We start from the raw sequence: 11,562 nt of genomic DNA, 5'->3' as shown, positions 1-11,562 counted from the left end.
CGGAGGCAGGCGGGCACCGTCCAGCCCGCCGGACGTGGGCTGCGGCGCCGGGGGACTCCGCTCGGCTCTCCCGCCGGCCGTGGGGGCTGCCCAAGCGGGGTCCCGCTCCCAAAGCGAGGGACTTCACGGGATGCCTGCCCTTTCCCCACCCCCACCCTAGCCCCAGGCCCAGCCCCCGCGTGCGTGCGCCGCCCGTGCACCTCAGAGCTGCTCTTTGCAGCAGCTCCTGGCGCAAAAGACGGGCAGCTGGAGGGTTGGAGGGTGCTCAGGAGAGTGGCCTGGCTGGACCCCTGGCCTCAGAGCTCACCAGGCAATAAGCCCCACCAGTAAGACATCACTCTTAAAAGCAGCTGAGCAGCCCCGCATCACCAGAGACCTAAGGAGGAGGGAGGAAGCGAAAACGGAAAAGGAAAAGGGACTGAGAAGGAGCAGAGGCAAGCAAGCAAGAAGAGCACCTAAAACCATATCCTCAGAGATAGCCCAGAGGATGTGGCGTCCAAAGTCACAACAATCAATATAGTGCACACCCAAAACTAATAAAACACTGTATGTTAACTCACTGGAAGTAAAATAAAAACATAAAAAACCAAAATCAAGAACAATAAGGTATAAAGAGGGCCGCCTGGGGGGTTCAGTGGGTTAAGCCTCTGCCTAACTCGGGTCATGATCTCAGGGTCCTGAGATCGAGCCCCACTTTGGGCTCTCTGCTCAGCAGGGAGCCTGCTTCCCCCCGCCTTCTGCCTGCCTCTCTGTCTACTTGTGATCTCTCTCTCTAGCTCGCTATGAAAGAAAGAAAGAAAGAAAGAATCTTTTAAAAAAGAACAAGAAGCTATAAAGAAAGAATGTTCAATAACTGAGAAAGACTTCTTAAAAACATGAGAGGAAAACGAACAATTAAATGGAGGGTTTAAAGATATAGTTGAAATCTTCCAGAATGTATAAAACAAAACCTGATAAGTAGAGAAGAGAAAATGCAATCAGTCACACTGAGCGGTATTCTCCAGTGCTTAGAAATGACCTGGTGCCTAACCAGCCTCCACAAGAGAGGGGGATGGATGAAGTGAATGGACTTCACCACAAAGGGAAGTGGTGGGACTTGCCACCACCACTGCAGAGGGCGGAGGGCACAAGCACCACCTTCTGGCAGTAGCTTCTCTTACGAGATTTGAAACTGATATATAATAAGGCATTCAGAGTGCTTGGGTGCCGGGCACAGTTCTCATTACCTTGCAAACATTACTTTGTGTGATCTTTACAACAATTCCATGAAGTGGGTACTGCTATTTTATTTTATTTTTTAAAAAACATTTTATTCATTTTCTTGACAGATGGACATCACAAGCAGGCAGAGAGGCAGGCAGAGAGAGGAGAAAGCAGGCTCCCTGCTGAGCAGAGAGCCCGAGGCGGGGCTCGATCCCAGGACCCTGAGATCACGACCTGAGCCGAAGGCAGAGGCTTTAACCCACTGAACCACCCAGGTGCCCTAGAGCCTGTGCTCTTAACTACCACATATTGTGTCTCTTAAAAGATAATTCCAACATCTAAATAATAAAGGTTCCACAAAACGAGGGGGGGGGGATAAGCAAAAACAAAAAACAAAGAAACCAAAACAAACAAAAAATGCCCCAAAGTTTCCTACAACTGAAGGGTTGGGATCTCTGGACGACAGATGAAATAGAAGTTTTTAATCCAGAAATATCATTGAGATTTCCAAAGGGCAGGAAGAGAGAGGGAGGAAATCACCCACGGTTAGAACTCAGAAAGACATGGGAAGTCTTGGGATTAGAAGAAAATCACACGACACCCTCAAAATCCTGGGAAGAAATAGTTTTCAATTTAGGCAAACTTTTGTGCCTCGCTACACTAACGAGCAGACGTAAGAGTAGACTAAGGACAAATGGGCAAAGACTCCCGGACTTCCCACGCTCTCTCTCCGGAAACGTGGAGGATGTTCTTCTTCAAACAAAGGGTGAGGGAAGGAAGAGGAAAGTGAGCGATCCAGTCAGAGGAGGAAAGGCGCGCTCCAGGATGCTGGTAAAGGAGCAACTCGTGCTGGCGGCTGGGCCACAGGCCCAAGAATACACAGCCTGGGGCAGAGAGCTGGCATGGTGGCGGCTCCAGGAAAAGAGGAAACAGAACAGTCCATTTGTGCAATGAATCTCAAGTATTGAGAGGTTCGCACCTCTGTGTCTGCCAGAGAATCTAAGAACGAGTTAACGAGATGTGTACAGAAAACTAAGCAAACAAACAAAAAAGGCAATGATTAACTCCAGGCGAAACAAAAAGTTGTGCAAGAAACCAAATATAACCCTAGGACAGCTTGTTCTCTGCTGAGACCTGCAGTAATGAAGCTGTAATAATACATACCACACCGGGACGATGCTGGGTCAGGACCCTGAGGCCAGTGACCCCCTCTTTGCCAAGGACACCAGCAGAGACACCTTATGTAGAAAAACCAATAAGAAGTAGTAAAAGCATGTGCAGCTTGGGAGAGATGGATTTTACATGCCAGAAGAAATAGCTAAGAGTTAAATCTGGGAAGGATCAGACTTGGAGACTGTATTGATCATTTATTGTTGGCTTAAAAAAAAAATTCCACTTTTAAAATGTTATGTGTGTAACTTGGATAAAAGTTAAAATGAAAACCTCATTAAGCATGACTAAATGAAGCAATGATAGTATTGATACTTTTGAGTTCAGTTTAATGGGTACACAACCTGTTATGCACTTGACACTCAAATTGTTTAAGACAGCATCGGGATTTCCAGCGAGACTTGAATGTTACTGTAGATTTGTTAAAGTTGAAGGAGTAACTCTGTAGGGCATTGGGGTGTTTAAGACAACTTAAGATTCACTATGTTTGTACATTTAATTTATTTGATACACCTTGGTAACTTTATTTTGGGTTTTGGTTAGGGTAATGTAGTAGGTGGAAAACTGATGCTCTCTCTCCAGGATGTCCATGCCCTAACCCCTAGAACCTGTGACTGTTACTTTACATGGCAAAAGGGATTTCCAGACATGATTAAGGACCTTGTGATGGGGAGATTATTCTTGATTATTCAGGGGGACCCAACCTAATTACATGAAGCTGTCCTGGCTGCAGAAAACCACAGATGGATCATGAGAAAGACTCAACCGGCTGTTTTTGGCTTTGAAGACGGAGGATGAGTACATGAGCCAAGAAATGGCGGTGCCTGTAGAAGCCAAAAACGACCTGCAGTTTATAGCAGGCAAGAAGATGGGGACCTCGGCCTTACTGTTGCAAGATGACTTCCTGGCCAGTGCCCGTGCTGTCCCTGACACTCGCAGGCCGACAGCCTGAAGCAGAAAATGGAAACCTAGGCAATAGTTTTAGGCTCACCTAGAACCTCCAGAAAGGAATGCAGCCTGGCTAACGCCTGGAGAGACCTGTACCAGACTTTTGACCTGCAGAACTACAGTAAATCTGTGGTATTTTAAGCCACTAAGTTTGTGGTAAATTCTTCTAGCAACAACAGAGAAGTAACACAGTGGTGAGCTTTCCTGGTTTGACAATAGACGTTCTTCAAAAGAAACCTGAATGCAGTAAGTTCATGCAATTTAAAATGTTGAAGAACGCTTAACTCAACCTAGGAGACAGAGGGGAGGCGGTCCGGGAGAAAGGGGGCTAGGGCCAGGAGGGGCGGAGGGAGTGGAGTGGGAGACGGGGAGTCGGGGCTGCTGTCCTCGGGACCGGGGACGCAGCTGCCACAGGAGGGCCGAGTGACTATACGTGGGGGGCAGTGAGTTTGAGAGAAAGCACAGTGAGAGCAGGGAGGGTGCCTGAGCCCAAGGCCTGCGGGTCTAGCAGTGTGGGAGGGAAAACAGCTCTTTGGAGAGGGCTGTGGGGGGCCAGAACAGTCTGCAGAGGGTGTGGCAGGTCCCTGTCCCAGAGCAGTGGAAAGTCAGAGGGGGTCTCCAAGGTGGGTCTACGCCTGGCAGGGGCTGGAGGGCTGTGCAGGAGCCGGGTCAGGCTGCGGACTCATGAAACGTCTCTGCCATCGGCTTCTCCTGCCAGGTCGTGGCCCTGCCCGGTGCCCAGCATTGTGCCTCACGCCTGCAAGTATGGTACCACGGGCTTGATGGGGGGTTCCCAGGGTGGGTCTGTGGTCCAACAGGGTGTGGAGCGTTGCCCTGGGCAGGCATCTGTCCGGGACTGATCCCCCAGCCCCAGCACGGTGGCTCCCTGCAGCGCAGCCTCTCCTGTGCTGAAGGCTCGATCACCCACCAGATATCTTGGGGTGCGGGAGAACTCTTGGCCAGGAAAAACAGGATATGAGAAGGAATTGTGAGTTGTGCAAGCGGGCTAGGTGGGAAGATCCTGATCCGGACAACATGTGGGGCCCAACTACTCCCCTGAGCCCCAACCCAGGCTCCTTTGCCCCCGATGGGCCCCCAACCCACCACCCTCCCCACCCCACTCCAAGGCCTCCTTGAAGGCCATGGAAGGCAGAAGCTCCTCACTAGCCAGCATCTGGTCATCAGCCCCCAAGCACGTAAGCAGAGGTCAGCCCCTGGTTCCCTGAGCCCTGGGCCAAGGCTGAGCTTCCCCATGTGGGAGGCCAGGGCTGGTCCCCGGGGACTGAGCTGCGAGGTCACGGCTGAGCTCCAAGGTACTTGAGGAAGGTGCTTTCCAGGAAGGCAGCCAGCTTGGTCCGGTCATCCTGCAGGGCGGGAAGGAGGCATGGGGTGACAGGGGTGCAGACTCTGCTGTCTCTCCCTCCCAGCCTGGCTAGGGCAGCCCGCACACCTCGTGAACAAAGCCGTAGTGTACCAGCTCGGCGGCAAGGTCCTGGGCACTGTCAGCTGCAGCAGGGACATGGTCGGGGCGGGACAGAGGAGTGAGGCCACCACCTGTGCCCACACCTGCACTCGCCCCTGCCCCAGGCCCCACCTGGCCTACTTGGGAGCAGGTCATAAGTGAGCTGCCTGTGCAGCCGGTCCTCCAGCACCAGGAGCAGAGTCAGCTGTGGAGGCAGGAGGGTGTGCTTGGCTCCCAGAGTCCACCCAGCAACCCCAGCTGCCTCCCCCTACCCTGCTCCTCGGTGGGCCCCAGCCCCTGCCCTGCTCACATGCCAGCGGGCCTTGTCCTCGCTTCTCTCCAGGTTGCACTGCATCTGGATCACCTGGGGACAGGGTGGACCAAGGTCACCCACGAAGGCCTGGCCTCAGCAACTGGTGGCACGTGCAGAGGCCGACTCGGGGCCCCGAAGGGACAGTAAGGACTGGCAATGGGGGCAAAGCTCTAAAGAGAGCCCAAGAAGCACATTCACTACAGGTGGCCTGGCCGATTCAGGAACACTTCTAGAAGGGTGGACACCAAGTCTGGGCACTGAAGGACAAACAGGGCTTTCCCAGGTGGGGAGCAGAGCTGCGTCAGGAGAGAAGGAGGAACAGTGGAAGGGACGGGCCGGCAGGGGAAGGAGCAGAGGCCGCGCCAGCCACGCCAGGCCTCGCGACACCTGGGGATCAGGCCGAAGACCCCCACCATCTCTGCGGGCAGCTCCGGCTGTTAGGACACGAATCCTGGCTGGAGGGAGGAGGCTAGGTGGGTGGCTGGCTCAGCATCCAGGTAGGAAATGGGGGTGACCGAGATCAGGGTGGAAGCCACGGAGACACACCCAAGGCCAAAGTCAGAGCCTCTGGAACCCAGTAGGTATGGACATGGAAGGGGGAGTGGGGCTGAGGCTGACCGGGGCAGGCCCCTGGCCAGGAGGGAGCCTTCCGGGAGGAGAGGTTGGGGGAAACACAACGTCTGGGAGGCCTTGGAGGATGCACTGGGACACAGACGTCAGGGAATCAGCAAGCCGGGGGTGGGGACATCAGAGAGGCCCACGCAGATGAGATTCCCACCTGGCGGCTGCTTGGACCCAGACAGGAACCCGGGCAGGGCCGGGGGGCTGGCACCAAGGAATTCGGGAAGGGTCTGCAGGGGGCAAAGAGCCTCTGAAAAAGGGGGTATCCTAGCTCATCTCCATCTCCTACCCCCAACATCAGGGTCAAACAGGACCTGGTTTCTGGCAGCCTGGAGGAGTGCTGGGCTGGGAAGCACTCAAAGCCCCTGGCAAGAGACCCCTCTTGGCTGTGGATGGGCTCAGTGCAGCAGGAGCCCAGGCTCACCTTCCTGGTTTCAGAGTCAAAAGGTTCTGGCGTTGGGGTCTTGGCCTTCTGGGCCTCCTCTGGGGGCGGGGCCAGCACGCGGGGCAGCCCCAGGGGCCGAGCAGCCGCGAAGTTCATCAGCGGGTAGATCCCGTTCCTGGGGATACACTGGGGTGGCTGGAGGCTCAGGCCCTGCAGCGCCTGGTTCCCCAGACTCACGGCAGCTCTCACCTGACATCCTCCAGGAATTTGTCAAGCTCCAAACAGGAGACCTCCGAGTACCTGGCATAGGTGGGGGGGGGGGGGGCACGTGAGGGGCAGCAGCCCCCCTGCCCCGCTGGCCAGGGCTGGCCATGGGGAGAGGGGAGGCCTGGGGGAGGGGGCGCCCCATGCTCACCGCCACTGCCGCGGGGGCCGGGGCGGCCGGGGGATCTCGGCCAGGACTGCGTGCAGGTCCACCGCCTTGCTTTTTTCCTCCACCACGTTCTCAGGCATGAGGTCTGCAGGTGGCAGGAGCACACCTGGTGCTGAAGGGGCCCTCCCGCACCCAGAGCCCAGGCCCCCGCCGCCCCGCCCGTCGGGCCTCACGCTGGTGCTGGATGACACAGTGAGCCGCCAGCAGCTTCAGCGAGTGCACCTCAAAGAGCACGCGGTGGAAGAGGAGGTTGTGGGCAGACGGCCGCTGGCTGGGGTCCCGCGCCAGGCAGGAGAGGATGAACTCCTGGGGGTGTGGAGGGGGAGGCCAAGGAGGGTGCACAGTGAGGGGAGCAGGGCCCTGAAGCCCCCAGACCCCAGGGCTCCGGTCCTCGGGGGAGTCTTCTGGCGGGAAGGGGCGAGGGCGGGCATACTGTTAGCAGCCAGCCAGGACCCACATCTACAAGGGGGACCGTCAGGCCCTGGGTCCAGAGCTGGCCGTGCTCTACTCCCTGCACCGCTCGCAGAAGTCACGGGGGGGGGGGGGGGGTCAGTGCGGTCACCTGCAGTCCACAGAGAAGCCTGCACTGCGGACGGAGGACGGCAGCCCCTGCCCTGAGGTTCTGGGCAGGGTGGGGAGGGTGGGGAGTGACGGTGCTGGGCAGAGGGCCGGATCAGCCCAGGCTCCTGGAGGTCTGTGCAGCCCAGCATAAACCCACAGACACTCCCCTTGGCTGCCTCAGCTCAGGCCCAAATCCAGAGATGCCCTGATGGGTCCATGCCCCAGCACCCCCACACATGTCCTCTGCTGCCCCCACATCAATTCTGGCTTCACTTCTCACCAGCCCCATCCAGGCCCCATCACGTCTGACCCTGATCCCCCGAGGCCGCGTGGTCAAGTCAGATAGCCTAGACAGACTGTGCACACACCCTCCACCCCACGTTCCCTTTGCTCCCTCCCCACCACAACCCCAACCTAAGCTGCGGCCGCGTCACCTCTAGCTGGCTTCCTGGAGGCTTTAAGCCAGGGACGCGGAGTGGAACACTGGCTCCACCCCTTATCCCAACGCCTGAGCCTCTCTGAGCCTCTCTCTTGTCTCCAAGATGAACATGACAGTAGTACTCCCAGAGGAAGGCTCTCTCTAGTCTCTCCTTCCTTAGAAGGACCTTTAGGGCCTGCAGGTCTGAAACCCCATAGGCACCATGCGTCAGGCTGTCCTTGGGGGTGGGCCTTGGTGCAGGGGGGCTGGCTCATCCCTCCGCGGCACTGAACCCCCGAACCTCCCGCCTGTCCTCAGCACCACACCGGCCCTACCCGGGACCCCTTGGAGCCAGGTAGGGGGGCAAGGCCAGCTGCTCACCCGCATGTTGGGGTCGCTCAGTGAGTGCCTGGCACGAGTAATGGCCTCTTCTGTGACCCGGGTGTCCCCGTTGGCTTGGATCTCCAGCACAGCCATCTATGGGGCAGAGTCAGGTCAGGCATGGAGAAGAGACGCAGGGTGAGCTAGCTGGGTGGCCAGGACGCCCCTGGGCTAGTACCTCCAGTGCACACATCCCAAAGGAAAAGATGTCCACAGCAGTGCCATCAGCAAACTCTGAAAGTGGGGAACAGATGAGGCTGGGCAGGGGAGATTCTCAACAGCGGGGCCTCCAGTCTTAGGACTCACCGCCATACTCCGGCGGGAAGAAGTGCAGATTCCGGACGTCCTCCCGCTGGGCACGGACTGGGCTTCGCAGATCGCCCGGGAGCGCTGTGGACAGAGCAGACAGTGAGCAGACCAGGCAGCCCCGTGCCCGCCAGCCCCCTTGGGTCCCCACGCACCACTGGAGAAGACACGGTGCCACACTGCACAGGCCGCCACAGGGAGGAAGAATAGGCGTCAAGGTGACAGGGCGTTGGGTGTCCTCTGCCCCTGGCTTCCGGCAGCCCCCCTCCCCCACCAATCCCCCCCCAACCCCGCCAGCACCGGAGCCAATCTTGATGAGGCCGTTGTGCTGGATGAAGATGGTGTCACTGGTCAGGTTGCCATGGATGATAGGGGGACTGCACGCATGTAGAAAGCTGCAGGAGGGAAGGGGAGTGGGTGCAGTCATGTGGGGGGGGCACCGCGGGCATGGGGGCATGGCAGGGGCAAGCCCAGGCCCTCACCTGAGCGCGGACAGGATCTGTGTGCACCAGCGCTTCCAGGCCTGGTGGCGGATGGATTCCATTGGACCGGTCCGGAGAGGTGGCCGGGCCTGCGCTGCTCAGCCACCTTGCATCCCTGCCCCGGCCCCCGCCCGCTCCTGTCCCCAGAGCTGCCCCTCACCCACACCCCTGATGCAGCCCCAGCCCTCTCCCCATACCCGGGCGTTCATGGCCTTGTGGTTTTTCTTGGTCTTTTTGAGGAACTGCTTGAGGCTGCCCGAGGACACGTACTCTGTGATGAAGACGACCTGCGGGGCGGGGCGGGCTCCGCCAACTGCAGGTGGGTCCCTGCCATCCCCCATCCTCCACCCCGGCTGGCTGCCCCCGCCCCCCACGCCCCGGCGCCCAGTGCCCGTGGCTCACCCGCGCCCGGGCTTCTGAGGCATCCAGCCAGTATTTGTGCAGCTTGACAATGTTGGGGTGGTCCACCAGCACCAGCTGCTCAAACATGGTCTGGATCTTCTCCTGGGAAGGGGGGTGCGGTCACGGGGTGGGGGGGTGGGGCCCGGTCGCTCAAGGAGTGGGCAGGCCTCACCTCGTGGGCTGCGAAGGCCTTCCTATCCCCGAAGTGCAACTCATTCCACACCACCTCTACCCCCTCCTCTGTGTCCATGGCCAGGAAGGTGCTCTGGAACCCTGGCATGTTGCCCTGGTTCACCTGGCAGTGGGGGTGGGGGACATGAGTGTGCTGATATGTGTCAGGAGACAGAGTGGGGGCTTGGGCTCTGCCTACATCCTTGGAGCAGACAGCAAGCATGGGAGGCTGGCCCTCAGCCCCTCCAGGGGACTGGAGGAGGGGTGGCCTCTACGAGTCAAGTAGGGGCATCTAGGGGCTGGGATGAGGGGGTTTGGAGGTTTCAGGGTATTCAGGATGGTCTTCATGGGTCTGGTCGCAGAGGCATGGGGAGGTGGTCCTGGGGGGAGACTGAACCTTAGGGAACTGGGGGTCCCTCAGCAGGGCGTGGGGACCAGGCCAAAGGGATCCAAGAGCCGGCCAGTTAGGGGGCTGCCTGTGCAAGGCCCCGGAGAGATTTCTGGCCTCCTGGATTGCCCAGCGCTCCCGTCGCCACGCGTGTCCTCCTCGGCCCCTCCGCGGGCGGTGGGCGGCGACCACCCTCTCCGCTCCCCGACCCCCCCCGCCCCGCCGTGCCCACCTGCTCCCGCCGCTTCTGCCAGCGGCCGCACGGGCTCTCCTCCAGGATGTCGCTCTCGTCCTCGCTCTCCTCCTCCCGCTCCCGTTCCCGGCCCCGCCTCGGCGTCGGCTCTGGGGCCGCCATGGATCAGCCGGCCCAGGCCGCCGCCCTCCGTGGGATCCGCGGCCCCCCGCCGCCGCCGCCGCTCCCCGCCTGCCCTGGCTCTGCGCCCAGACGCCCAGGCGGGAGCGGAGCCGCCGGCCGCCGCCTCGAGCCCCCACGCTGCTCCCGGAATTGGGAGACGCGGCGCGCGGCCGGCGCGGGGAGGAACCCGCCCGCCCCTCCCGCGCCGCAGTTTCGGGCCGAAGCCCTAATGGAGATTCCGAACTAAGGGCCGAGCCCGCGCCGCGCCCAGCCCAGGCCCCGCCCATTCCCGGGCAAAGCCCCGCCCCTGCCCCGCCCTACGGCGGAGGCCCGGCCCACCGCACCTACGGCCACGCCCCACCACAGGGCCCGCCCCAGCAGAGCCCCCACTCGCGAGCTCCATCCCTTAGGAGCCCCCCTCCCTGGCCGGAGTTCGGCCCTCACCTGACTAAGGCCCCGCCCCACAGAGTCCGTCCCCGTCGGGGTCCCGCCAGTCGCACCTAGGGCCCTCCCCTGGAGGTCCTGCTGGGGGCCTAGGCCCTCCTGCGCCTGCAGGAAACCTGCGCTCTCGGGACAGCAGTCCCCAACACCAGCCTGACTCCAGCGACCCGACCTCAGGGCTTTGGGTGCCCGCCTGGAGCCCGGTACGTCGGGTCCTCCCAGGGCGCTTGGCCACCTGCATGGGACCCGGTCCGGGGCTCTGGGAAACGTCCCAGCCCAGCTCTGGGAGCTGAGCTTTCTGCCTTGCGTCCCTTCCGTGCCTCCCCATCACGCTCCTGCCACACGCAGCCCGGAACCCAGCCCCAGACCGCCTTCCAGTCCCCAGGCATCCCCCTACCCCAGGGATCAGGGGGGACGGTCCTGAAGTGACAAGGAGCAGGCTGACCAGGTGATTTTAATTCATGGTCACAAGCGTCCCACCGCTGGCACTTGCGTTCTTTTCCGTTCATTTGCACGTGTTTACTGTCCCACACTCCGAAAGGCAATTTCTTCCCTTCTCTTCCCTTTCTGTTGACACAGAGGAGGCCAAAGTGGGGAGCACCCCACCTACTGACCTGCAGCCCCTTTCCCTTCAGGAGAGCCCTTGTCACACCCTCTGCCCATGTCAACAAGAGATGCTCTCCAGAATTCTTGCCTAAAATCTTCCTTTACCTCTCAGTCCCCACTGCCTTCCCATGGTCTCACTCTCTCATACCTGCTGAGTTCCTCACCCACCCTTCATGGTGTCTTTCTAGGGGGAAAAGCGGTGCACACATGTGTCTTCTCTTTATCTCGAACCCCAGCCCTCAACTCCTACTCCATCTCTGCTCAGTGTCACAGCTAACAGGGACCCCCCCCCGCCATGTTGCCCCAGATGACTTCTCACCCCTCTACCCCATTCCGCTTTCATCCGCATGTGACCCGTGAGCTCATCAGGGCTGCTGCAGCCGCCTGCCCCGCGCCCCAGCTGCCACCCAGCACCAGGAGGCACGACCAGGGTGTCCCTCAGCTGCACACAACTCTCTCTGTAGCAAAGAGGGAGACCGGGAAGGATGTGCCCCGTGTCCCAAAGAGACACACTTC

The 11,562-nt window shown here is 59.6% G+C and overlaps 1 protein-coding gene across 5 annotated transcripts; it reads right to left on the bottom strand.

Moving 5' to 3' along the window:
• Positions 1-4,064: 4,064 nt before the first annotated feature.
• On the bottom strand, positions 4,065-10,218 carry NRBP2 (nuclear receptor binding protein 2). 5 transcript variants are annotated; one of them, XM_059165521.1, is made up of 18 exons: positions 9,877-10,216; positions 9,258-9,380; positions 9,086-9,187; positions 8,881-8,970; positions 8,684-8,724; positions 8,502-8,596; positions 8,357-8,380; positions 8,202-8,285; positions 8,074-8,129; positions 7,896-7,991; positions 6,709-6,841; positions 6,518-6,620; positions 6,352-6,402; positions 6,142-6,277; positions 5,094-5,147; positions 4,916-4,988; positions 4,772-4,827; positions 4,065-4,685 (listed from the first exon to the last, which is right to left on the bottom strand). In XM_059165521.1, the coding sequence occupies exons 1-18, from the start codon at positions 9,997-9,999 to the stop codon at positions 4,617-4,619; spliced, it is 1,509 nt and encodes a 502-aa protein (XP_059021504.1). In that variant the 5' UTR covers positions 10,000-10,216; the 3' UTR covers positions 4,065-4,616. The 5 variants fall into 5 exon arrangements, with proteins under 5 accessions (XP_059021504.1, XP_059021505.1, XP_059021508.1 ...); XM_059165522.1 differs by having other exon boundaries at positions 4,925-4,988; positions 9,877-10,214; XM_059165525.1 differs by lacking the exon at positions 9,258-9,380 and having other exon boundaries at positions 9,877-10,218.
• Between the last annotated feature and the right edge of the window lie 1,344 nt (positions 10,219-11,562).

Source organism: Mustela lutreola, chromosome 3 (assembly GCF_030435805.1).
Source record: "Mustela lutreola isolate mMusLut2 chromosome 3, mMusLut2.pri, whole genome shotgun sequence".
NCBI classification, from domain to species: Eukaryota; Metazoa; Chordata; class Mammalia; order Carnivora; family Mustelidae; genus Mustela; species Mustela lutreola.
The sequence above is the reverse complement of the archived record's forward strand: the minus strand, read 5'-3'. Positions and strand labels throughout refer to the sequence as shown.